This window comes from Dasypus novemcinctus, chromosome 8 (genome assembly GCF_030445035.2).
Source record: "Dasypus novemcinctus isolate mDasNov1 chromosome 8, mDasNov1.1.hap2, whole genome shotgun sequence".
NCBI lineage: Eukaryota > Metazoa > Chordata > Mammalia > Cingulata > Dasypodidae > Dasypus > Dasypus novemcinctus.
In genome coordinates, this window is record NC_080680.1 from 84,618,921 (window position 1) to 84,646,670 (window position 27,750).

The 27,750-nt window shown below is 39.7% G+C and overlaps 1 protein-coding gene across 9 annotated transcripts in view; it reads left to right on the forward strand.

Annotated features, from left to right (window-relative positions):
- Window positions 1-27,750, forward strand: part of TTF1 (transcription termination factor 1) — an 83,305-nt gene that overhangs the window by 18,132 nt on the left and 37,423 nt on the right. For 3 of the 9 annotated variants that reach the window (XR_011649436.1, XR_011649434.1, XR_011649435.1), the window contains 5 exons: window positions 2,158-2,385; window positions 5,398-5,487; window positions 6,680-6,745; window positions 20,484-20,569; window positions 21,101-23,387. Coding sequence is in view for 6 of the 9 variants with exons in the window: in XM_058302144.1 (XP_058158127.1) it covers window positions 2,158-2,392; window positions 5,398-5,487; window positions 6,680-6,745; window positions 20,484-20,569; window positions 21,101-21,282 (659 nt within the window). In the remaining 3 variants the exon portion in view is untranslated. Of the gene's footprint in view, window positions 1-2,157; window positions 2,393-5,397; window positions 5,488-6,679; window positions 6,746-16,766; window positions 18,993-20,483; window positions 20,570-21,100; window positions 23,388-27,750 lie in introns of those variants that run through there. The other 6 variants (XM_058302144.1, XM_058302143.1, XM_058302145.2 and 3 more) reach the window with 4 other exon arrangements.

A 27,750-nucleotide genomic window follows, 5' to 3' on the forward strand; every position in this document is an offset into this window, starting at 1 on the left:
TAGAGCAAATGTATATCACTGCTGCAGGGTGTTGGGAATGTGGGGAAGCATGGGGAAAATACAGCTGGAGTGATCTGTGGACTATGATTAGTAGTGATAATATAATATTCTTATATTACCTCTTCAAAAGATGGACTGTGTTGATAATGCATCTATTTGAAAGATGTACTGTGTTGATAATGAAGCAGTATGGAAAATGTGAGCCAGATGTACACTATGGACATGGTAACAATCAGATGATATTATCTTACCTATAGCAAATGTTCTACCACAGTTTGATGTGTTGATGGAGGGGTGTTGTTTGGGAATTCTGCACATGAGCATGATTGTTTTATAAGTTTTCAACTTCTGTCATAAAAAATATATTTAAAAAATAATAATAGGGTGGTTTGGGGAGGAAACACACCAAATGTAAGATAAGGACTATGATTAGTAGTAAGATTTTGACAATATTCTTTCATAATTTGTAACAAATGTCTTATGACAATGCAAGGTGTTGGTGGAGGGTTGATGTATGGGACCCCTGTGTAATGTTATGCATATTCGCTTTTTAAGTTCACAACTTTTACTATACATTTAATTGTTTATGTATATTCATATATAAATAATATAAAGATAATAACATTGGTTGGGTAAAAAATACTTTGGTTAGTAGTAATATTTTGACAATGCTCTTTAATCATTAGTTAAAAATGTTTAACAACAATGCAAGTTATTGGTGGTAGGGTGTTATGAAGGTCCTGTATGATGTTACATATGTTTGTTTTTTAAGTTCACAACTAATTATTATACACTTACTGTTTATGTATGTTTATGTATGAGTGATATACTTCAGTAAATTAATTTTTTTAAAAATACAGCCCTTAGTAGGTGTTGCTGGTTAGCACAAGGCCTCACATTCTACTGCCACGTGGGCAGTGCAGGTGAGTGCAACAGACTCAGCAGCAGTGCATCTGCATGGTTAGTGCGTTTTGAGTGGAGACCATTCGACTTGTGCCACTCATTTCCAGCTGCTGGCGCTGTGTGAAAACGTGACATGGCCAGTTCTCTCAGTTTCCGAGAAATAAAACAAAAATATGGATATTTATTTTTCAAAATCTGGATTTCTTTTTTTTTCCTCTCTCCCCTTCACACCCTCCCCATCCAATTGTCTGCTGTCTGTGTCCATTTGTTGCATGTTCTTCTGTGTCTGTTTGTATTCTTGTCAGCAGCGCTGGGAATCTGCCTCTTTTTTTTTTTTTGCCTCATCTTGCTGCGTCAGCTCTCTGTGTGTGGCACCACTCCTGGGCAGGCTGGACTTTCTGCATGCAGGGCGGCTCTCCTTGCAGGGTGCATCCCCTTGTGCATGGAGCCACCTCTACACAGGGTACACCCCTGCGTGGCACGGCACTCCTTGCACACATCAGCACTGCTCATGGGCCAGCTCACCCACACGGTCAGGAGGCCCTGGGTTTGAACCCTGGACTTCCCATGTGGTACGTGGACACTCTTATCAGTTGAGCCAAATCCACTTCTTTTTTTTTTTTTTTTTAAGCTCTTGCTTTTCAGATATTGGTTCAAATTGTTATGGGGTTAGGGGCAGTAACATTCTATGAGCTAAACCAAAGATATTTTCAGGCTGCTGATTTGAGATCTCTTCCTTAGCATGACTGTGAATGTCTCTAAGTCAAGAAAGGTGAATGATAAATACTTTTGACACCTGACATGGATGATTGGTGTCTGGAATTCTCAGGGTTCATAAATCACGTATTGGGTGGTGTCACTGGTGAGCATTAATTTACATTAGGAACTCTTGAGGGGGAAGCATGTAAATAACAAAAGACATTTGATTTTTCTTCCCAGTAACTGTTAGAGAACCTCAGAATTTCATGTAGGAGACATGACTCTCAGAAACCAAAAGAACATTTTTTGAAGTTTCAAAAAAAATTGCTCTAAGAAAGGACTTATTTAATAACTTCTAGCTTTTATTCTTAAAAGGAATCTGTGGTTGCTATAGTAATTTATATTTCATGCTTTATGTTTGATAGTTTTATGTTTGTGTAATTGAGATGTCCCCCATTGTGTTCTGGAAAACACTTGATTTATCATTTAGTTTTTAATATTGTGTTTGAAAGCAAATAAATTAGCAACTGTAAGACTATCCTTTTATGTCCTTAGAAAGAAATCGTGGTACTTGGAGTAAGACAGAAACGCAGAAATTAATCAAGGCTGTTGAAGAAGTGATTCTAAGGAAAATGTCTCTCCAGGAGTTAAAAGATGTGGATTCTAAGCTCCAAGAAAATCCTGAAAACCGTCTATCAATTGTTCGGGAAAAGCTTTACAAGGGCATATCTTGGGTAGAAGTAGAAGCTAAAGTGGAAACAAGAAATTGGATGCAGTGTAAAAGTAAGTGGTAAGTTTTAAGGTTTTCTTATATAAATTTCAGCAGTATTCTCTCAACAATTTTTATAGAGTGGGTGGAGGAGTGAAGTTACTAAAAATATCTGCATAACTACTATGTGGAAAGCCTTACCTGTCAAGAGCTATCATCTCTAGTGTACTGCTTCAACCACTTCACTATCAATGTATGACTTAAATTAGTACTTAGCTAGCCCTTCTGATTCATTGTCAATTGTATGACTTCCTCATAAAGAACATGAACCTTTTAATGTTGAATGTTAACTTCTGGTTTCTTTATCTGTCCCTTTCTAATCTTTAGTAAAACAAGGTAGTTATCTATTTGCAACACATACAAAAAACAGTATGAAACAACATTCAGGAGAAAAACGACAAGCATGGTCATCAATAATAACCCTGCCCTTTTTATTTTGCTTTCTGTTTCATCTAAAATGATGCAGCCACACTCTTCATTTTAGAACTTTTTGGCTAAGTCAGTCACAGAGAGATATTTCATTCCGGATCTTGCTGCATGTTCTTTGCTTGATGTAGTTTTTCCAAGCCCTGGTGGGTGAAGAACAGTTGAGCTGGATGTTCAGCTACAAACTGACTGCTTGAAGGAGCAGCTCTATACACTTTACACCCTACCCCTCACTCATAAAAGGATCTCGGTAATCCTTGACTTAATAGGAATGAAATCCAAACAGGCATGTTATATTTTTAATAAATTTTTAATTTTAACTCTTAGAAAATAATGTTCACTTACCTTACAATTCTGTTGTATGGTGTTTTGTGGGTTTTTTTAGTAGAATACTATACTCAGGGAAATAAACTCCAAAGAACAGGTAATGTTTAAAAATTAAAATGCATCCTAGGAACTGGAGCTCTGTCTGCCCATATATTTTAGGCTATAAAAGGGAGGGGTTATAAGCCTTAAATGAAGGTTGGTAAAGCAATGTTAAAAAAAAAAAAGGATAATGGGGTAAATGATTAAAGGTACTGTTACTGCAGAATCAACATTATTAAGATAGCATACAGGGAAGCAGTTGTGGCTCAACTGATAGAGCATCTGCCTGCCATATAGGAGGTCCAGGATTTGGTACCCAGGACCTCCTGACCCATGTGGTGAGCTGGCCCACGCTCAGTGCTGCTGCATGCAAGGAGTGCCATGCCATGCAGGGGTGTCCCCCACATAGGGGTGCCCCATGCACAAGGAGTGCACCCCGAAAGGAGAGCCACCCCATGCGACAAAAAAACACAATCCAAGGCGGTGGACTTGGCCCAGTGGTTAGGGCATCCATCTACGACATGGGAGGTCCGCGGTTCAAACCCCGGGCCTCCTTGACCCATGTGGAGCTGGCCCATGCACAGTGCTGATGCACGCAAGGAGTGCCGTGCCACGCAGGGGTGTCCCCATGTAGGGGAGCCCCACGCACAAGGAGTGCGCCCCATAAGGAGAACCGCCCAGTGTGAAAGAGAGCGCAGCCTGCCCAGGAATGGTGCCGCACACACGGAGAGGTGACACAACAAGATGACTTAGAAAGTAACACAGATTCCCATGCCGCTAATAACAACAGAAGCAAACGAGGAAGATGCAGCAAATGGACACAGAACAGACAAATGGGGAGTGGGGAAGGGAAGAGAAAGAATGAAAGAAATCTTAAAAAAAAAAAAACAAAACGCAGCCCGTACACGCGGAGAGCTGCTGCAGCAAGATAACGCAACAGAAAGAGTGACAGTTTCCCAGTGCCACATGACAAGAATGCAAATGGACACAGAAGAATACACAGTGAATGGACACAGAGCAGATATTGGGGGGGGGATTGGGAGAGGAAAAATAAATAAATGAGGGAAACGGACTTGGCCCAGTGGTTAGGGCATCCGTCTACCACATGGGAGGTCCGCGGTTCAAACCCCGGGCCTCCTTGACCTGTGTGGAGCTGGCCCATGCGCAGTGCTGATGCGCACAAGGAGTGCCCTGCCACGCAGGGGTGTCCCCCGCGCAAGGAGTGCGCCCGTAAGGAGAGCCGCCCAGTGTGAAAGAAAATGCAGCCTGCCCAGGAATGGCGCTGCCCACACTTCCCGTGCCGCTGACGACAACAGAAGCGGACAAAGAAACAAGATGCAGCAAATAGACACAGAGAACAGACAACGGGGGGGGGGGGGGGGGGAATTAAATAAATAAATAAAATCTTTTAGAAAAATAAATAAATGAATGAATCTTTAAAAACAAAAAAAGATAGCATACAAAATTTCTTCTTTAATTTGAAGTAAAAAATAAAAAATTAGAGGCCTCGGACATATTTGCTTCTTGTAACATTAAAATGACATACATTTCAAACCTGTAAACTTGGATATTATTAAGACTATTTACTGTGTGTGTATCACATATCTCTTTTCAAAATGTAAATATAATAGTTAATGGTCTGTCAATCAGATTGTGACAAATTTTGCTACTCAAAATTCAGTAAATTTTAATAATTTCATTGACTTGCTGTTCTCATTAGGAACTTTAGTCAGCCCTTTCTTTCAACACTTAGCTTTAGGCATGAGAGGAATCTTCAAATCATTTACTGCTTTACTAAGTTCTATCTCATCTTATTTAGTATTGCAACTGCCAGTGATAGTATGAAAGCAACATATAACTGTTTTATGAACAACCAGAACTAGACTGAGTTTACATAGTATCCTTTAGTACTTACCAATAGACTTATTCTTTTTTTTCTTTTTTTTTAACTTTTTATTATGGAAATTTTCTAACATACACGCACATATGTAGGTTCCCTTATATCCATCATTTCACTTCAATAACCATCAACTTTCCGTCATTATTATTTTATTTATCCTTCCCCCACTTTTTAAAGAATAGGTATGTTCTAAATGGTGGCAAATGTTAGCAGTGATGAGTTACAAAAGTTAGAAATTGGTTCTGAATGAGGGCATAAATCTGATGAGAAAAAAATAGATTTTAGTAGAAACTTTATTCCTGAAAGTAAACTATTTTTCTGTCTTCTAATGTAGGACTGAAATTCTAACCAAAAGGATGACTAATGGCCGGGATATATACCGTGGAGTCAATGCCCTACAGGCCAAAATCAACCTTATTGAGAGGTACAAAAATAAAAATTGATATTTTAGCTGTTTTTCTCTCAGACCAAAGAGTAGTTGTTATGACAGTAGAGTCTGCAGTGGAATTGCTTGGGTTAAAATCTCTGTTAGTACTTTCTACTTGTGTGATCTTAAGAATGTTAACCTCCTAAGTCTCTGTATACTCATCTTAAGTGAGGATGGTAATAATAGTGTCTACTTCTTAGTATTGTCAAGAGGATAAAATCAAATAATGCCTGTAAAACAACTATGTACATAGTAAGTGTAGTTATTTTAGTCTTCGAAACTTTTCTTATGCGTATAATGCTATCTCTCTCCATTGGAAGATTAAGGTAAATAATTCACACATGTGTTGTGTTAATAGTGCCTGGTTTTGGTTTTTGTCTTTGAGTTCCTGATCCATACAGAGTTCTCTGTAAAAGTGTCTTTTCAAATGTTATGTGGGAAGGGGAGCCATGGGCCTATTTTATGAAGGCTATGAGTCTAAAAGACATGGTCTCATGCTGGGCTCATGGGGAATGAATAATAACAAGCAGAAGAAACCTTTGGATGCTGGCCACCACCTTCTCCAATATTGTTCTCCCTGCTCTCTCTCATGAATTCTGCTTGAGGTTCTTTAGGGGCTTTCTCATTTTCTGCACTGGGCTAGCTACTTATGCCACAATCTTTATTCCCCTGCTAGGGAGACAGCATAGAATAGCAGATCAGAGGGGAGCATCCCAAGTTAGACAGGCCTGGCTTTGAGTGATGGCACTGCATATTAGTCATATAACGATGACCAAATTACTTAGTTTCTCAACCTGAGTTTCCTTATATGTAGAATGGAAATAATTCCCTTTACCTCATAAGGTGGTTTTCTAGGATTCCTATAAATGAGTTAGCAGATATAAAGGACTTAACACAGTATCAGGCACATCGTAAATGCTAAGTACAGATGTATTAATACTGTATGTATAAACTGAGTGGTGGAGTTATGTTTATTAGTAAGAGAAAAAAACATGGTTTTAATGAGAGAGAGAAAGGATTCAGAAGGGGAAGAACTGCCTTTTAGGCCCAGCTTTGTAGCTCACTTACTCAATGACCTTGGGCTAATGTGAAGCTGAAAGCTGAAATGGTAATAAAGATGTGTGAGCCCATGAAAATGTCTGTTGTGCCGAATTTTGCTTGAAAACTTAATTCTTAATTTTTATCATAGGTTATATGAAGTAAATGTGGAAGATGCTAATGAAATAGATTGGGAAGATCTTGCTACTGTCATAGGGTAAGACCATTTGTTTAATATTATGCTAATTAAAGGATAAGAGATAATAAATGATTATCAAATTTTAGAGTGGAGCTGAAGTTCATCCTGCATATAGATTTTTTTGTAAGTGGTAGCTAAAATTCTTCATGTTTGCTAGAAAACCAATGCAGTATAATACTGAGTAAAACTAAATTTTAAGAGCACGCTGTACCTAGTTTCTAAACTCCTTGGTGGACAACCCAGACAGTAAAAACAGCAGGGCGGGAGGAGGGCAAGCAGGATAAATAAATAAATCTTAAAAAAAAAAAAAAAGGCCCCATCTGTACTGCATTTACAGGCACAGACATGAGTTACCTTAAGAACTAACTTTCTGGAGTCCACAAAAGATGAACCAGGACAGTGACCAACATGGTGGATTTCAGGGAACAGGGAGTGATGGTAGCAGATGCGTTGGGTGGGTCATCAGGGGCCAGACTACCGTGCACCCAAGATATGTCAGATGATACGTTGACAACATGCATGCTTCCCAAAACTCACCGGAGTTGGAGTTATCTTTGTTTCCTCAATTTGGAGCTTTAAGAACTCCTAGGAATACCCTGGCTCGGTGGTTTTCAACCCAACTTACGCATCAATGCTTTGGTACCACACACAGATTCTAATATACAGGCAAACCTCATTTTATTGTGCTTTACTTTATTGCGCTTCATGGATATTGCATTTTTTACAAATTGAAGGTTTGTGGCAACCATGTTGAGCAAGTGTGTTGGCAGTGTTTCCAGTAACATATGCTCGCTTTGTGTCTCTGTGTCACATTTTAGTAACTCTTGGAATATTTCAAACTTTATTTTTTCTGTTATGGTGAATTGTGATCAGTGATCTTGGATTTTACTATTGTAATTGTTTGGGGGTACAATGAACTGTGCCCATATGAGATGGTGAATTTAATAAATATTGTGAGTGTTCTGGCTGCTCAACCAGCTGCTCCCCATCTCTCTCCCCCTCCTTAGGCCACCTTATTCCCTGAGAAACAATAATATTGAAATTAGTCCAATTAATAACCCTGTAGTGACCTCTGATTGTTCAAGTGAAAGGGAGAGTTGCAGGTTTCTCACTTTAAATTAGAAGCTAGAAATGATTAAACCTGGGGAGGAAGGCATGTTGAAAGCTGGGAAAGACTGAAGGCTAGACTTTTACACTAAATTCAGCCAAGTTGTGAAAGCAAAGAAAACGTTCTTGAAGGAAATTAAAAGTGCTACTCCAGTGAACACATGAATGTTAAGAAAGTGAAACTGCCTTGTTGCTGATATGGAGAAAGTTAAGTGGTCTGGATAGGGGATCAAACCACCCACAGCATTCCTTTATGCCAAAGCCTAATCCAGAGCAAGGCCCTAACTCTTCAGTTCTGTTAAGACTGAGACAGATGAGGAAGCTACAGAAGACAAGTTTGAAGCTAGCAGAGGTTGGTTCATGAGGTTTAAGGAAAGAAACTGTCTCCATAACATCAAAGTACTCAGGAAAAAAGATTCCTTTCAAAGTATTACTGCTCACTGAGTGCACCTGGTAACCCAAGAGCTCTGGTGGAGATGTCTGATGAGGTGAATGTTTTCATGCCTGCTAACACAACATTCTGCAGCTACTCAAGGTATAATTTCAACTTTCAAGTCTTATTTAAGAAATACATTTCTTAAGGCTATCACTTCCATAGATACCAATTCCTCTGATGGATCAGGGCAAAGTGAATTGAAAACCTTCTGGAAAGGATTAACCATTCTAGGTGCCAACAAAATACTTGCTAATCGTATTCAACAATGCATTAAACGAATTATACAACATGACCAAGTGGTCATAGTGGCATTATTCACTACTGCCAAAAGTTAGAATCAACTCAAATGCCCATCAACAGATAAATGGATAAATAAAATGTGGTACATACATACAATGGATTACTACTCAGCTATAAGAAGGAATACAGTACATACAAACACATGGGATAACATGGATGAATCTTGAGGACCTTATGTTGAGTGAAGCAAGCCAGACACTGAAGGACAAATACTACATGACCTCTCTGATATGAAACAAGCAAACCAAGCTGTCTCAGAGAGCTAGAGACTGGAAGATAGGCTTAAAGGAATTTGGGGTGAGAGGAAGGTTGCGGACTGATGCCTGCATCGGTGAAGTCTATGATAAGCTAGAGGTAAGTATTTTTACTAGAAGGGATAAGATGGGCGCATAGGGATACCTTTGGGTGGGGCTTTGCAGGCTTGAGGGGGGCTAGGATTGGGAGGATGGGTCAGATGGCAGAAGGAATTGGGGGGAGTGCTGGGGGGAACAGTTGAATATGGAAGACTGTCAGGTATATGGTTCAAACTATAATATTGAGAAAACTCTTTAGAAAATATAATAACGAAGGATTACATGTTTAAGGTGCTTAAGGGAGGGCATCTGATACAGGGGCAGGGTTCTAGGGAGTGTGTTTGAGTGCTCATTTTGCCGTAGAGTGTTATATCATTGGGTGGAAACCCATACAATGAGTGTACTCACATCCTGGGGAGACCTGATGTTCTCAAATAGAGTGAATTGTGTCTCTTGAGAGAATCGGTGGCTCCCAATCGGTTAGGGCAGTCTAAGAGGTCAAGCCCTCAGTATTGTTGCAAGTATCTGTAAATCTGGTCCCTCAAGTAGTGAAGACTGATTGCCACTATGGGCCCTGAGGGAGAGAGGTATAGAAGATGAAAGCAGGGAAGTGGACTTGGCCCAGTGGTTAGGGCATCCGTCTACCACATGGGAGGCCTGCAGTTCAAACCCCAGGCCTCCTTGACCCGTGTGGAGCTGGCCCATGCGCAGTGCTGATGCGCGCAAGGAGTGCCGTGCCACACAGGGGTGTCCCCGTGCAGGGGAGCCCCACGCACAAGGAGTGTGCCCCATAAGGAGAGCCGCCCAGAAGTGCAGGCTGCCCAGGAATGGAACCGCACACATGGAGAGCTGACACAACAAGATGACGCAACAAAAAGAAACACAGATTCCCGTGCCGCTGACAGCAATAGAAGAGGACAAAGAAGAACACACAGCAAATAGACACAGAGAACAGACAACTGGGGGGGAAGAGGAGAGAAATAAAAATAAATAAATAAATAGTTTGGGGAAAAAAAAAGCATAGATGGAAGCAGGGTAACTGGGGGGCGATGGAAGTGTTCCACAAGATCGTGCAATGATGGATATAGGACATGTTAACTTACACCAAAAGTGTATAAAAGTCTATAAGCTAAAATGTAAAACCATAATGTAGACCATAAGTAAACTAAAAATTTAAAAATTTGTACAGTCTAAAATATAAACCATAATGTAAACCAAAATCAAACCATGTTTGATAGTTACGTTTCAAAATCTGTACATCAGCTGCAGTATATATAACATAAACATGTAAAAAGATTATTGCTGGGGAAATGGGAAAAGGGTTTGATGCTGGATATATGGGAGTTCCCTATATTGTATATGTGAAATATTGTGATTTAAAACTTTTTTGAAGACAAAATTAAAACTTAGAGAAAAAAAAAAGGATATAGACCCTGAGGAAGAAATGAAAGAAAGTGCGTTGCCACTGTACATACAGGGCAACACCTATTACAGCGATGAAAGGCAAACGTTAAAAACAAAGCTTTATAATATTTTTCATTCTTTTTTTTAAAGATTTATTTATTTTTCTCCCCTTTCCCCCCGATCCTGGTTGTCTGTTCTGTCTATTTTGCTGCGTCTTGTTTGTCGGCTTCTGTTGTCAGCAGCACGGGAATCTCTGTTTCTTTTTTTGTTGTTGCGTCATCTTGTTGTGCAGCTCTCCGTGTGTGTGGCACCATTCCTGGGCAGGCTGCGCTTTCTTTTGCACTGGGCGGCTCTCCTTACGGGGCACACTCCTTGCGCGTGGGGCTCCCCTACGCAGGGGACATCTAGTTTCATCAGAGAGATTGGCCTGTAATTTTCCTTTCTTGTGGTGTCTTTGTTTGGTGTAGTATTAGGGTAATGTTGGCATCATAGAATGAGTTAGGCAGTGTTCCTTCTATTTAGATTTTTTGGAAAAGTTTAAGCAAGATTGGTGTTAGTTCTTTCCGGAATGTTTGGTAGCATTCACCTGTGAAGCCATCTGGCCCGGGCTCTTCTTAGTTGGGAGGTTTTTAATGACTCAGTCTCTTTACTTGTGATTGGTTTGTTGAGATTATCGATTTCTCCTTTCGTCAATGAAGGCTGCTTAGTGTTTCTAGGAATTTGTCCATTTCCTCTAAATTGTCTTTCTTGTTGGAATATAGTTTTTCAAAGTATCTTCTTACAATAGTCTTTATTTTAGTGGGGTCATTGGTGATATCCCCTTTGTCATTTCTTATTTTGTGTATTTGCATCTTCTCTCTCTTTTTCTTTGTTACTCTGGCTAAGGGTTTGTCAATTTTATTGATATTCTCAAAGAACCAGCTCTTTGTTTTGTTTAAATTTTCAAGCGCTTTCTTATTTTCTATTTCATTTGGTTATATTCTGATCTTTGTTATTTCTTTCTTCTTTCTTTGGGGTTAGTTTGTTGGTTTGTTTTTTTTGTTTTGTTTTTACTAATTCCTCCAATTGTGCAGTTCTTCCGTTTTAGCTCTTTTTTGATATATGAATTTATGGTTATGATTTCCTTCTCAGTACAGCTTTTGCTACATACCATAAATTTTGATATGTTGTGTTATCATTTTCATTAGTTTCAAGGTAGTTATTGATTTCTGTTGAGATTTCCTCCTTGACCCACTGATTTTCTAATAGTATGTTGTTTAACTTCCATATCTTGTTGCCAAATCTGGGTCTCTCTGGCCCTTGTAGATTTCCAGCTTCATTCCACTGTGGTCAGAGAAATTACTTTGCATGATTCCAGTCTTTCTGAATTCATTTAGACTTTCTTTGTGGCCTAGCATGCGGTCTATCTTGGAGGATGATCCATGTGCACTTGAGAAGAATGTATATCTTGCTGTATTTGGGTGCAATGTTCTGTATATGTCTGTTAGGTCCAGATCCTCTAATATATTGTTCAAAATCTTTCTCTATTGATTCTCTTTTGAGCTGTTCTGTCCAGTAGTGATAGTGGTGTGTTAAAGTCCCCCACTATAATCATAGAGGCATCTGTTCCTTCCCGTAGTTTCTCCAGTGTTTGCCTCACATATTTGGAGGCACCCTTGTTAGGGGCATAAATGTTTATGATTGTTCTTTCTTCTTGAAAGATTATCCCTTTCACTAATATGTAGTGCCCATCTTTGTCTCTCACAATAGTTTTGCATTTAAAGTCTATTTTGTCCAATTTTAACATAGCTACTCCTGCCCTTTTTTTGGTTATTGTTTGCCTGTAAGATTGTTTTCCAGCCATTCATTTCAATTTCCTTGAATCCCTGGGTCTAAGGTGTGTTTCTTGTAGATAGCATATAGATGGATCATATTTCCTTATCCAGTCTTCCAATCTGTGTCTCTTAACAGATGAGTTTAAAATCCATTGACATTCAGTATTATTACTCTCAAGGAATTACTTATATTAGCCATATTTTCTTTGGATTTGTGTTTGTCGTATGTTGTTTGATTTTTTTCTCTCTTTTTGTCATTTTGGTTGTTCTTACACTCTCTTCCAACTCTGTCTCTCCTATTTTTCTTTCCTCCTACAGAACTCCCTTTAGTATTTCTTGAAGGGCGGGATTCTTGTTGGCATACTCTCTTAGTTTCTGTTTATCTATGAATATTTTGAACTCTCCATCATTTTTGAATGCTAGCTTTGCTGGGTAGAGTATTCTTGGTTGGAAATTCTTTTCGTTTAGTACCTTGGCTGTGTCATACCACTGCCTTCTTGCCTCCATGGTTTCTGATGAGAAATCAGCACTTAATCTTATGGAGCCTCCCTTTATGTGATGGTTCTCTTTTCTCTTGCTGCTTTTAGTATTTTCTCTTTGTCTTGCCCATTGGATAATTTGACAAGTATATGTCTTGGGGTAGGCCTGTTGGGATTTATGCTGTTTGGGGTGCGTTGTACTTCCTGGACATGAACATGCATCTCCCCCAATAGGTTTGGGAAGTTTTCAGCCATTATTTCCGCCATCACCCCTTCTGTCTCCTTTCCCTTCTCTTCTCCTTCTGGAATGCCTATAATACGTATGTTAGTGCATTTTGCATTGTCATTCAGGTCCCTAAGTCCCTGCTGATTTTTTCTATCTTTTATCAATCAATTCTGCTATCTGTTTTATTTCAGATGTACTGTCTTCCACATCACTTATTCTTTCCGCTGCCTCTTCACCAGTCTGCTATTATTTGCTGAGTGTATTTTTTATTTCTTGGATTGTGCTGTTGATCCCCATCATTTCCATTATCTTTTTGTGTATGATTACAATTTCTTCTATATGCCCTCCCAAGTGTTTTCTTAATATGCTTAATCTCTTTCTTCAGTTTATTAAATTGGTCCATGATACATGTTTTAAGAGCTTTAATTAGTTGTTCGATGTTCCACTCCTCTTCCTGGTTTTTAGTTTGTTCATTGGGTTGGTCCGTGTTTTCCTGATTATTGGTATGGTCTGTAGTTTTTTGTTGCTGTCTGGTCATCATTTTATCTTGTTGGGTTTATTCAGTTGATTAGCTTCTTCGTCTTCGGGTTTAATTAGTTGTTGTTTTCATGTGTGTGTTAAGTCTTCTCTTTGTCACTTTGTTCTTCTTATTCTTTTTCCCTGTTGTTGACTAAATTCCCTTGAGCAAGCACTAATTTTGTTGGAGTCTCTCCAGATCAACATCCAGATACCTCCTGCTTTGTAGGTTCCTAAAACAGCCCACTCCAGCCCCAGTAATGTACTTTTTAATTAAGATAAGTACATTCTTTTTTAAGACAAAAATGCTACTGCACACTCATTAGACTACAATATAGTGTAAACATTACTTTTATTTTTACTGGAAAACCAAAAACTTTGTGTGACATGCTTTATTGCAATATTTGTTTTATTGTTGTGATCTGTAACTGAACCTGCAGTATTTCCAAGATATGCCTGTAATAGATCTGGCTTGGGACCTGGACATCAATGTTTTTTAAGTCTCCTGCACTGATTCTGGTGTGTTGCCATTGCTGAGACCCACTGCTCTAGCTGTGGTTAAATACTTTGTAGGTAACTAGTTAGAATTCTTTAGTTGTATGTAAGAACAAAAATATGGAATTGAATATCATAAACCCACCTATAAGGAAAAAGACTTGAATTTTGATTGTCAGTTATCAATTTTTTAAAATAAATAATATAGGGTCCAGAATTAAAGAAAATGAAAGGAACCACAAAGCACAGTATCCCCCTCCCGCCCTCCAATACCACTATTCATTTCTTCTGTCTTCCCACAGGAAACCAATATCTATGAATCCTTCCATAGATATTTTATGCAAAATATCTATAGTATCTGAATAATGTCCTGATTTTCATATCTGATGTTGGTTATTTATGCCTTCTCTTTCTTTAATCTTGAAGAGTATTATAGAGATTGTCTTTTCAAAGAACCAGCTCTTGATTATTAACGCTATTATATCATCCTCCATTTTGTTAATGTCAGCTCTTCTCTATGTTATTTTCTTCTTTCAGCTCTCTTTGAGTTTATTTTGCTTTTGTTTTTCTTTTTTTTTTTTTTTTTAAGATTTATTTTATTTATTTAATTTCCCCCCCTCCCCTGGTTGTCTGTTCTTGGTGTCTATTTGCTGCATCTTGTTTCTTTGTCCGCTTCTGTTGTCGTCAGCGGCATGGGAAGTGTGGGCGGCGCCATTCCTGGGCAGGCTGCTCTTTCTTTTCACGCTGGGCGGCTTTCCTCACGGGCGCACTCCTTGCGCGTGGGGCTCCCCCACGCGGGGGACACCCTTGCGTGGCACGGCACTCCTTGCACGCATCAGCGCTGCGCATGGCCAACTCCGCACGGGTCAAGGAGGCCCGGGGTTTGAACCGCGGACCTCCCATATGGTAGACGGACGCCCTAACCACTGGGCCAAAGTCCGTTTTCCCTTTGTTTTTCATCTTCTTAAGATCTATGCTTAACTCATTTTTAGTTTTTCTTCCTTTCTTATTTACATTTGAGGCCATATCTTTTCCTCTAAAGACTGCTCTATCTGCATTCCCCAAGTTTTTCTTTGAAACTTTTTATTATGAAAATTTTAGATGTCTAGTTTTCTAGCTGTCAAAGCAAATACCATGCAGTGGATTGGCCTATACAGTGGGAAATAATTGGCTTATGGTTTTAAGGAAAAGTCCATAATCAAGGCATCATCAAGGCAATGCTTATTCCTGAAAACTGGTGGTCTTGGGCTGTCTGCCAATGATCCTTGGTCCTTGGCTCCTCTGTCACAGCAGTGCGCGTGGTGGCCTCTCCTGTCTCTTCTGTGTTCTGTTGACCTTCAGCTTCATGCTTCTCCTGCCTTTCTTTCAGTTTGAATTTCATTCTGCTCATACCCATCCTGTTTGAGGTGGGACACACCTTACTGAAGTAACCTCATCAAAACTTAAAATGGGTTCACACCCACAGGAATGGCTTAAGTTTAAGAGCTTGTTTTTCTGGGGTACATAGCTCTAAACCACCACAGACATAAAAAATAAACCAACCCCCATGTACCCATCACCTCATTTTAATACCTGCCAACATTCAGTCATTCTTATTTCATCTCTACATCCTTCCATTCTCCACACACTTGATGATTACAGTTTTGGGGTGTGTTGTGTTTTTTTTTGTAGTTTTTTAATTGTCTTTTTAAAAAAATAATCACAAATTTTTTTGTAGTTTTTAGGTAAATTTTACATACTGTATAACCTCAATACATTTCTAAATTATAAATGAATATCCCCTTTGATTGAGTAAGTCCATTTTTAGAAGTATATTCTATAGGATACATTTATACTTGAGTGAATGACTTGTATACAAGGTTGTTAACTACAGCAGTGTTTTCACTAGAACAATCTAAATGTCCAAAAAAGAATAAGAAAGCCCTTTAAGTGATGGTGCATAGAGAGCGCCAAGATAAATTGTTTGATGGAAAGATAAGGTGTAAAACAGTGTGGCTGATATACCAGCATTGTATAAACCAAAGGAAGGAAATAATGCCTGTGTATTTGAGGCCTCCACTTTATGTACTGAAGTCTATGCAAAAGTCTCTTAAAAGCTTCAAAGAGCTAACAAATTGTAAGAATAGTAGAAAGAACTCCCATGTGCCCTTCACCTTTAATTGCCACTTCTTTTTCTTTTTGCCATATTTGCTTTCTCATGCCTCCCTTCCTCTCCTTCCTCCTTCTTCCAAAGGAATAGTATTTTTCCCTCAATTATTGGAGAGTTACTTGTGAATGACATGTCCTAAACAGGGATATTATTTTACATAATCACAGAATAATGATCCTATTCAGGAAATTGGTACAATCCTAGTACCTGAAACAGTCCACATTCAGCTTTCACCTATTATCCCAATAATGTCCTTATAGCAGTTTCCCCGAACCAATATCCAGTCTAGGATCACTTGGTCCATTTAATTGTTATGTCTCCTTCATGTCTTATATTTTCAAGTTCCTCTGCCTTTGTATTTGTTGACATTGAAATTTTGGAAGGATTCAGGCTGACTGTTCTGTAGAATGTCCCCCAATTGACGGTTGGTGTTTCTTCATGATTAGATTCAAATTAAATAATTTAGGGAGGAATACAACATAGGCAAGATTAACGTTATGTCTTTATCAGTGCATCACATGATGAGGCACATGATGTTGACTTTGATCTTTTGGCTAAGGTAGTATCTACCCCACTTTCCCACAGTATAAAAGTAGCTCTTTTTCCCTTAGTAATTAAGAAATAGCTGTGTGGCAATATATCAAGACTGTGTAAAGCTTCTGCTCCTCTTCAAGCTTTCACTCAGTAGTTTCAGTGAGATTTTCCTTGCATTTCTCATCTGAAGAGTGAGGTTGAGTGTCATTTTCATATGTTTACAAACTATCTCTGTTTACCTTTGCTGTGAGCCCTAAGTGCATGTAATTCTTGCATTTTGGATCAGGTCCCACCTGCTATTGAAGAAAGAGGGCACCACTCTCCTTGTCTGAATGTATTGCTTGCTGGGCAAGGGAGAACTACACTCTGCAAAGTCTAGTTGCTGAACAAAACAAATTGTTGAGAAATATGTGGTTCAAGGATTGATGGACTTGCAGAAGCAGAAATGTTGAAGGACTGCTGGGCCTATTCATGGAAGTATGGCCCCTGGAGTGAGGCTGCTGCTGCCTGGCGACTTTCAGAAGTACCCTTACTAATGTGTAATTGCCATTGATCCATTAGGAAAATTTAAACCATTTCCGCTGACTAGTTAGTTATAGCTTGGGATTATGGCCAAAGAACAGTCATTTTCTTTCTTAAGCTTGGAGAATTGGAGTTCTGCCAGGAATCAATGCCAATGGTTCCAAACCCTCCTTTTCCTGGCTTACCTCAGGGATAAGGCCCCCACACTCTTCAGTACCATGTGTCCTCAAGAGAGGACGGTATCAGGTGCTTTGAAAGAGGTGGGCCCTCACAACTCCCATCTTGAGAGTACTCATGTCAACAAAGCTATCTCTTTATGATGTCAAATTGCTTTTTAAAAATCTGGCTTCTCCAGTAAACTGTTTTGTATCCTGTGACATTGCTTCATTCATTCAGAACACATAATTTTTCTATTAAAGTAGGTTTTTGGTCATTTTAAGTGAAATTATATATTTTTTAACTGATTATATTGCTTAAGATTTATATCATCTCAAAACTGTTATAATAAAATAGAGATTATAGCACCTAGCAGATACTATTTGAAATAGTATATTTTAATAACAGATTAAAATAGGGAAAAATAATTGTATTAAAAGTCCAGAGAGTGGATGTAGCTCAAGCATGTGGGTACTCTCCTCTCACATGGGAGTCCCAGTGTCAGTTCTGAGTGCCTCCTAAAGAAAACGAGCAGGTGTAACCTGGTTCCTCCTAAAAAAAGAAGACAAGTGAACACAGTGAGCAGATACAATTAGACACAGCAAGCAGGCAGATGAGGGAGCCATCTTGGGGGCAGGGTCCAATCCAATTTCTTCAGATTCTTAAAGTCTTCTTTGTGGATTTTTTAGGCAAGATTTAAAGAAAGCATCTCCACCTAATGAGCTGTAACATCTGAGTATCTTAAAATGTCCAAATCACTTGCTGTTCTTTTTGAGAGCCTGGGCTTATCTCTGCAGAGGATCGCATTGGGAGTAAGGCAGCTGTGGGGAGAGGAAAGGCATGAGGATACCGTGGACCTGGGCTTGGAGTCAGCCGGACTAGCATTGAGTCCTCACACTCTGCTTGTTATTTAGCTGTTCTTGAGCAGGTTGTTACCTAACTTCTTTCTGAGCCCTGATTTCTTCATCTACAAAATGGTTTAATGGAGCTGTTGTGGGGATTATAGGATATCATGCATGAAAGATACTTAGCCTGCTGTGTGACATGCAGCACGTGCTCAATTAGTGTTGCTGGAATAAAGAAGATAAAAGGGCCTGTTCATCTTTTTCCTCTACAGACTTAACAGATAAAACATAAAATTAGTCACAATAATCATTTTAACTAGATTAGATAATTATTTAAAAAATAAGGGAAGCAGATGTGGCTCTAGCAATTGGGCCCCCATCTACCATATAGGAGATCCAGGGTTCAATGCCCAGGGCCTCCTGGTGGAGGCACACTGGCCTATGTGGTGAGCTGGCCCACATACAGAGTGCTGGCCTGCGCAGAGTACTGCCCCACACAGGAGTGCTGACCCACGCAGAAAGCTGGTGCAGCAAGATGACCCAACAAAAAGAGACACAAGGCAGAGACAATAAGAGATGCAGCAGATCAGGGAGCTGAGGTGGCCCAAGAGAATGATCACCTGTCTCCCACTCCAGAAGGTCTCAGGATTGGTTCCTGGAGCCACCTAATGAAAATACAACCAGACATAGAAGAGCACACAGCGATTGGACACAGAAAACAAACAATAGGGTCGGGGGGAAGGGGGAGAAATTTTAAAAATAAATCTTTAAAAAAAAAAGATTGGTCTTTTAAAAAAAAAATAAATAAATTTCATTCTTTTACTGTTTAAGAAAAAGAATCCAAGAAGTTGTTAGTAGTTTTCTCTTTTAAAAACAAGATTTTGTTGTTTCCTACTTACTGTAAATTGAAAACATTCAACTCACCAAAACATCATAAGCATATGCTTTTCTTTGTTTTACAAAATAAAAAATAAACATCTCCCTTTAAATTGAGGTGAATACGTATTTATCCTAAATATAGTGGTTCAGAGGGTAGGATTTGGATTTGGACTATCCAATTCAAGATCCAGCTCTACCCCTTATTAGCTCTATGGCCTTGTACAATTTCTCTGTGCCTTAGTCTCCTCATCTCTAAAATAAGGGTCATAGGTTCATACCCAAATTGTTCCCAGTGTTTAATGATGCAACCCAAGGGGTTGCTTTTTCTCTTCACTTCTTGGGAAACGGACTTGGCCCAGTGGTTAGGGCGTCCGTCTACCACATGGGAGGTCCGTGGTTCAAACCCCAGGCCTCCTTGACCCCTGTGGAGCTGGCCCATGTGCAGTGCTGATGTGCGCAAAGGAGTGCCCTGCCACGCACGGGTGTCCCCCACAAAGGGGAGCCCCACACGCAAGGAGTGCGCCCGTAAGGAGAGCCGCCCAGCGCGAAAGAAAGTGCAACCTGCCCAGGAATGGCGCCGCCCACACTTCCCGTGCCGCGACAACAGAAGCGGATAAAGAAACAAGACGTAGCAAATAGACACAGAACAGACAACCAGGGGAGGGGGGGGAATTAAAATAAACAAATAAATCTTTAATAAAATAAGGGACAAAGTGGGAGCTACCTCATAGAATTGTCATGAGGATGGTTAGTACATGTAATGTGCTTATAGCAGTGCCGGGTCCATGGTAAGTATCAACATATGTTAGATAGTGTTATACTTCCAAGAGATTTTATTTATTTATTTGTTTTATTTGGAGGTACCAGGGATTGAAGCCAGGACCTCATGCTTGGGAAGCAGGTGCTCGACCACTGAGCTACAATCGCTCCAATTTTAATTAGTTTAATTAAATTATTTATTTTTAAAATTTCTCTCGCCCCCCACCCCCCAGTTGTCTGCTCTCTGTGTCCATTCACTGTGTTCTTCTGTGACTGCTTCTGTCCTTATCAGTGGCACCTGGAATCTGTGTTTCTTTTTGTTACGTCATCTTGTTGTGTCAGCTCTCCGTGTGTGCAGCGCCATTCTTGGGCAAGCTGTGCTTTCTTTCGCTCCAGGTGGCTCTCCTTACAGGGTGCATTCCTTGCGCGTGGGGCTCCCCTTTGTGGGGGACACCCCTGCATGGTAGGGCACTCCTTGCGCGCATCAGCACTGCGCATGGGCCAACTCCACACGGGTCAAGGAAGCCCACAGTTTGAACCGCGGACCTCCCATGTGGTAGGCAGATGCCCTATCCATTGGGCCAAGTCTGCTTCCCTAATTAATTTAAACAAAATCTATCTCTTTAATTTTTTTTTCTTTTTTTTTCCCTGACTAAATGAGCAAAAGCTTTTCTTTTGTGTCTCATTTTTATAACATCTGTGGACATAGTGATTTCTTGTTTGTGATAAGAACTTTACTTATGTCTATTGACCTCACCTTATAAGAAATGTACTTAGCGTACTGTTAAAATTATAAAATTTTTAACTGACACTAATTTTGTTTTTATCTGTCCTTTCTAAAGTGATGTTCCTCCATCTTATGTTCAAAATAAATTTTATAAGCTGAAAGCTACCTGTGTCCCCTTTTGGCAGAAAAAGACATTTCCAGGTCAGTGTACTTAATATTTGAATACTTAAGAACACAGCAAGGGTGTCGCATACTGGTAGTGTGACCTTGGGCAACTTATGTAAACCTCTTGGAGCCCCAATTTCCTCAATTATAAAGTGGTAAAATTTTTGAAAATTATCATCTCTACCTGACAGAATTTTCAGAAGTATGATAATGTGGTGGGTGTTACGGTAGCAAGAGCAGCACTTGCAGTTATTGACTAAGTGCCAGGCACTGTGCTGAGCACGTTTTAGATACACATTTACCCAGGCTGGATTCTTAGCTCTGCTTCTGTCTAACTCTACAACCGTGGGCAAGTTTCTTAATTTCCTTATGCCTCAATTGCCCTAATTGAAACATAGGTTAAAAATAGTTACTACACTACCTTATAGAATTTTTGGCAGATTGATTGTATTATTATAAGTTAATAACAAGAACAGTGAATTATTATTACTATAGCCTATACCCTTTGACTTTGATGAGAGGCTTTGTAGAGAAAAATAATCTCAAAATCAAATTTCTTTTCTTTAGAGATTATAGATTACCTTTATGAGAACAGTCTACCTTTGCTTAAGGAAAAATTAGTTCTGAAGATGGAAAAAGAAGGCACTGAAATCCAGACTCCTGTGGCACCAAAGCAAGTTTTTCTATTTAGTGACATTTTTTATTGTGAAGATAACAGTGAGGAAGAAGACACAGATGAAAAAAATTAAGCAGAGGTTACCATTTGTTATTTCTTAGTTTGGTTGTATTTATATACATAAACGTGTGTCTGCAAATCTATTTTCAGTATTGATGTTTATTAAAGAATGTGCAATAACCAGCAGAAAGGTTTGAAAACAATAATTTGTGTTGTGCAGCATTAAAAATTTTTTGACATATTCATATTAAAGTTTGTTTGAATGTGAAAAGAAAGAGGAACATATTTTAAATTTAGTATTTGTATACCACTATATTGAAAATAATTATAACTAAGAGTTTTATAAAACAAAACTATCCCAAGTCCCTTTTTTTATATCAGAGGGTAGAGTCGTATCATATGAACATTTCATTATATGGATTTGACTGTATGTGCTCAGCAAAATTGAGAAAATTAACAGTTTTTTTTCTGTTTTTCATGTTGTTCATACGTATGCCATCAGTGTTTATAAGCATTAGATGGAGGTTGTAGATCTCCTGTTCTTCAAACTGGGCTTGGTTCCCATCTACCTAGCATAGTATGTGCATCTTATCTTCCTGAATGTGATACCAGTGTTTGAGACATATTTTTCATACAAGTTGCCCTCTCAAAGTAAGTCACCTAATTCCTCTGGTGTTCAGCTGAAGAAAAAAGCAACAGCCCATTCCATTGCTATAGAAAAACTGTTAGACTTATGGAAAGATGGTGTGTCAGTCTCATATAAAATTCATTCTTAATGGATATTCAAGGTTTTGGGTTTTGGGGATTTGTGTGTGTGTGTGTGTGTGTGTGTGTGTGTGTGTGTGTTATTTAGGAGGTGCCAGAGATTTAACCTGGGACCTCATACATGTGAAGCAGGCACTCAACCACTGAGCTGCATCCACTCCTCTCAAGGATAATTTCAATGTTGGGCTCCTTAATCAGTCAGGGGTCAGTCAGGAAAACCAAAATCACTCTAGATATTTCTAACAGAGAAGGCGTAATATAGGGATTATTAACAAAATGGTTAGATGGGATGGAGGAGCATAAAGAGAAAAGTTGAATTGCCCAGAGATCAGGGATTGCAGGGAAGCCGCTGCAGCCCCTGCAGAGCCCCCTGCAGAGCCTGCCCTCACGTGCCCACATGCTGCCTTCCGGCTGCTCCACAAGCTCTAGGTTGTCTGTTACTGCTGCCCTTGCAGGAGCATATGTTCCTCTGCCCCTTGGCTGCCACATGGCCACCACAGGGACCTGCTGTCTCCATGGAACACAGTGGCTTCTGCCTCTCTCCTGCCTTCCAGTCTCTCACAAGTGCCTCCCATGGGCAGCCCCTTAAGCAGAACCCTGCTGGCAAGGGAATCAGAGAAATCAGACTTGTAGCCACATCTGTATAGGGGAGAGCATGAAAGAAAGTGTGGTAAACAATATCTAGTACAGTGATTTTTTTCACCATACACGCCAAGATGAAATTTCACTATCTCCTTAGTATTCTCTTTGATGTTATGAATATAATGATAGGTAATTAAACTACAAAGCTATACATTTCCCCAAACTTGTTATATTTGAAGAGGGAAGAATACAGTGAAACAACAAGTTTATGGGTCCTTATTTACCACTATATCCCTAGTACCTATTGCAGTGCTATGCAAATAATAGATAACCAATAAATATTCAATAAATTATGTTTTCTTTCCAGTAAGCATTTCCCTTTCAGTCACCCTCTTCTATTCCTCAAATATACCAAATGGTATATTCTTTTTGAAGGACAATCTGGTGAAATACATCAGAAGCCTTAAGGAAGTATATATTCTGTGACCCAGCAATTCCACTTCCAGAAATTTATCCTAAGGAAATAATAGAACTAATATGTAAAAATGGCACATTTATAATAGAGGAAAAAATGGAAAAATAAATGTTCTAGTAGGAAATTTGTTAAATTATATTTCTAGATTGAAATATGCAGTAATTTTAAATGATAGTTTTGATTGACATGGAAAAGGTTAACAATATTAGTGACTGAAATATTTCAGAAAAGTATGTATATTTTCTTAATTTTTTTTCCTTAATTTTGTAAAGTTAAAAAATAAAGGAAATCAAATGTGTATGATGGGTAATATTTGTGCTCCGTTATTTTATCCATTAAACTTCTGTACTTGTAAACTTTTTTTTGTCATTTTCCTCACCTATGTCTCTAACCCCTACTCCTTACCCTCTCAAAACTTATGTACTTTTTTGTGTGTGCGATGCAAATTTTATCTTTGACAGACACCCATTTTTACATATAAAAATCCAGGAATTTGGAAGAAGAGGGCAACGTAGAGAATATATATCAAATACAGATCTAGGAAAAGAGTAGATTGTTAGGGTAAATCATGAGTTCAGTTTGGGATGCATAAACCGTGAATAATTTATGGGGCACATTTGAGGAGACACCCCAGTCTGAAATGAAAAGAATGGAGACTCATGCTGGGGTTATGGATTTGGGTGTTAGCTCCATGAAGATATAGGTGGAGCCGTGAATTGGATGACAACCGTAATCTAGAGTGAGAAAAAGGCAGAAGAGGAAACCTCAAGTAACATCTCTACTTGGGGGGAGATAAACGAGGAAGAATAGACTCAAAGTGAACACCAGGTAAAGAAAAAGAATCCCATTTTATGAAGAAAGGGGTACTCAACTCTCCCAATCTAAAAAAAACACAGTTTTGTTTGTTTTGTTGTTTTGATTTTTGTTTTTTTAAATATATTGTTTATCTTTAAAAGATACATAGATCACACATAATGTTACATTAAAAAATATTCTCATATGCCCCACTCCTCAAGCCCCCACAGTCACTGCAATTGAGGAATACATTTTGGGGCACTGATACATAGAATGGATTGTAGTTTGCACTCTCTCCCAGTCCATTCAGTGGGTTATGGCAAGATATAAAATGTCCTGCATCTGTCCCTGCAGTATCATTCAGGACAACTCCTAGTTCCAAAAATGCTCCCATATCACACCTTTTCCTTCTGCCTGCCTTCAGCAACTCCAGTGGCTACTGTCTGTACATCTATATTTATTTCATTGCTAGAACCACAGTAATTCTGTAGTAGAATGCCAGTAAGTCCATTCTAGTCCATATTTTATTCCCCAAACCTGAGGACTCTGGTTGGTGATGCCCACTTCACCTCTCAAGTGAGAGGGGGCTTCGATCCCACAAGAAATAGTTTTGAAAAAAATTCTTTTTAACAGTCTTGCCCAGCTGATGCATTATCTGAGTTCCTGGCCCTCTTTTTGGTCATTTTGCACTTTTAAATAAACATGCTTTTCAGTTGTTTTATCTTCATTCATAGACTTCTTTCCCTACAAAGAGGTCCAGAACTCCCTGCAGCATATAAAGTAGGTGAAAAATAAGTCTTAAGCAGATCAAGGCATCCATTCTCTTCATACTTCCTTCAAGCCAATGAACTATTGATGGGATAAAGTGTACCAGGTACTGTTAGGAGCTAAAGATACAAGAGTGAACAGTACAGAATCAGGGCCTCTTTCCTCAGAGGTTACACAATCTAGCACTTTGTGAAGACCATTTCCAATTCATTCTCTGAAGTACTCACCATAGTCCTAATTCTTTAACCTCACGGAGTCAGTCCATTAATCCCCTCAACCCAGTCCCAGTTTATGCAAGCTGCATGGTCCTTTAAAACCTCAGTCTTCGGAGCATCCTCAGCCCTGACTCTCTTTGTGGTGCTCCCCTATTCAAGACCCCAGGCCTACCTGAACTCTTCTACCTGCTGCCTCCTACCTGCACCTGAAGAGCCGAAGATTCCTAGAAGATGATCGCGTAACTGGATGGAGCTGATTTTGCTTTAAACTAAATTGTAAACCTCAAATGGACACAATATTACCAAAGGATCCTACTTTGGTACTCTACTAGGCTATTCTGTTCCCCACATCAACTATTTTATACTCCCAAACCTCCCATACCCCTCTTTTGCCCTTTAAATAATTCAGTGAAAAAATTGAAGCTCTCGGACATCAATTCGCTCTTCCTTTCACCAACTAGACAAACCAACCTCCATCTACACGCATTCTGCCCCCTGAAAGCTGATCCGAACACTTGGGCCCTGCAGCCCTCCTCAGTTTTGCAAAGATTTCATCCTTTGCTAATTCCTTTACTAAATCATCCGTCTCCTATTCTGGATCATTATCAACATGTAAAAAAGCTCTAATATCTCCCATCTTGGAGAGAAAAAACATTCCAAATACATATGGAATCTGCAGTTTCTGCTATACTTCCCACTCCACCCAACTTCTAAGTTTTAGTGTTCCTAAGGTCTCATTTTGGGGCTTTCTTCAAACTCTCACTAGGGGATCTCATCATTCCTATGCCTTTATTTTTTATTTTTTTCAGTAGTAGGGATTGATCCCAGGACCTTGTACATGGGAAGCATGCACTCAGTCACTGAGCTACACCCATTCCCCTCCTTTACCTTTAAATAACATCTGTATACTGATGGCTTCCAAATGTATAGTTTTAAGTCCGATTTTCCCCTGAACTCCAAGCTGAAAAATTCCTCCACCCCCTTGCTACCTCCAGTCAGGTGTCTTACAGACATCTTAAGTTTAATACATTACAAACAACTTTGTAATTGCCTGCACACACCTCAGAATCTGTCATCCACCCCCAGGCTTCCTCATCTGCCAGTGGTATCATCATTCAGTTATTTGTTCAGGTTAGAAAGTAGGAGTCCTCCCGTTGCCATTCTTTCTCCCAGTACCCCCACATCCATTCCATTAGCAAAATCCATCACTTATGCCTGCAAACACATCCTCGGAACCTTTCCACCTCCACTGCCCTCAACCATGACTTCAGACACCGTCTTCACTGCTGAAATACACTCATCCTCCTCCTTACACTATTGGCCCTTCTCCAATCCGTGTTCCTCACATCTGCAAAATTGATCACGTCACCATCCTGTTTAGAAACCTTGAAATGGTTTCCGACCACATTTTGGGACAATATTCAAATAATGTCATAGTGTCCCCAAAGATACTGTACAACATCATTGTTTCTCTTTGCAACCTTGTCTCAGGCTCCTGTTCTCCTCAATACTCCAGGCCCCATGGTTGACTGAATGCACAGCAAGGAATGCCTCCAGGCCTTTGCAGTTGTGCTTTCTTGGCTAGACTCTTGCCCCAGATTTTGCAGGGCTCACTGTTTATTCAGATCTCAATGCAAGTGTTGCTTTCTCAGATTCCCTAATCTCTTCCCCCTTGCAAAGTAGACCCACATGAACTTAATACTACTTTTTAGTTTTGCTTTTCTTTTTATTTTGGTTTACTTGTTTGTTACCTGACTTCTGCCTGAGAATTTAAGCTCCAAGAAGGCAGAGAGATTGGGAAGGAAGCGAGGGAGGGAAAGAGGAAGGTGAACAATAAAATGATCTCAATTGAGATGAATATTACAAAGGAGAATTATAGGCAGGACTGTCCTTGGGGGAGGGGGAAGGGGATGATGAGCAAAAATAAAGTGTGTGGTTCCTGTCTGTAAAAAAAATGGAGATACCCTAATCACCATGTCAGCACCATTCTGGTTGCCCAGTCATGCATGATCCCTGAAAGAAATAACTCGCTACTTAATTGGAGCAATCCACTCACCAGCCCTCCTTCCAAGAACCAGGGCCACCAATCAATGTGAGTTCCAGAGCTCCTGGGGGCTTCTGGTCAGTGTTACAAGTAGGGGTTGAGAGAGTCAGCAAATGCCCCCTAAGTGGAGAAATAGGACTGGGACGACGTGGTCCTGGTCCGGGTTCCAAGTTCGCTGCCCAAGGACTGCACTGCCAGCCCCGTCTTGTCCCTGGCAGCAGAGAGGGACTTAGAAATGTTTGAGAAGACCCTCCAATGTGGGAGAATCCCTGAGGGGCACTCTTTGACCGGGTCTAAGGACAGTACTGAGAAAGAACCCCTCAGAGTGTCTTATACTTCCCTTTCTGTAACTTTGATCAGGACAGCAATTACTTCATGCCTGTCCCTCCCTTAAAAGGGCACTCCTCGAAGGGCGCGATGACCCCCCAGGACTCACTCGGCATTTCCTAAATGCATCGTAGGATTCTCACTGCTTATAGAGCACCTATTCCAAAAAGCTGTGACTTCCAATACAGCCATCCTCAATGTAAGGATGTATGAGATAGAAACCTGTCCCTGTTTCCCCTAAGAACTACGAAGAAACTTGCCTGTCATAAGTCATAAGCCTGGATATTGAGTGTGGGGGTAGGGAAGTCCTCCTAAGAATTTTAATTCCAAACCATCTATCATGGGGATATTGCAGCCCAAAATCACACTACCTGAAATGACTGAAAAATCTCAAACTGAAAATTTAAATTAAACTGATCTTGGGGTGACAGTGTCCAGCATCCTGGCAGAAGGAAACACAAATCTTCTCTAAAGGAAATTATTTCATTTCAGCCCTCAGAAAATTCCCAGGAATAAAGAGCCCAAGAATAATGAGCTCATGGGCAAAAATCACAGAAATCATGAAGAAAC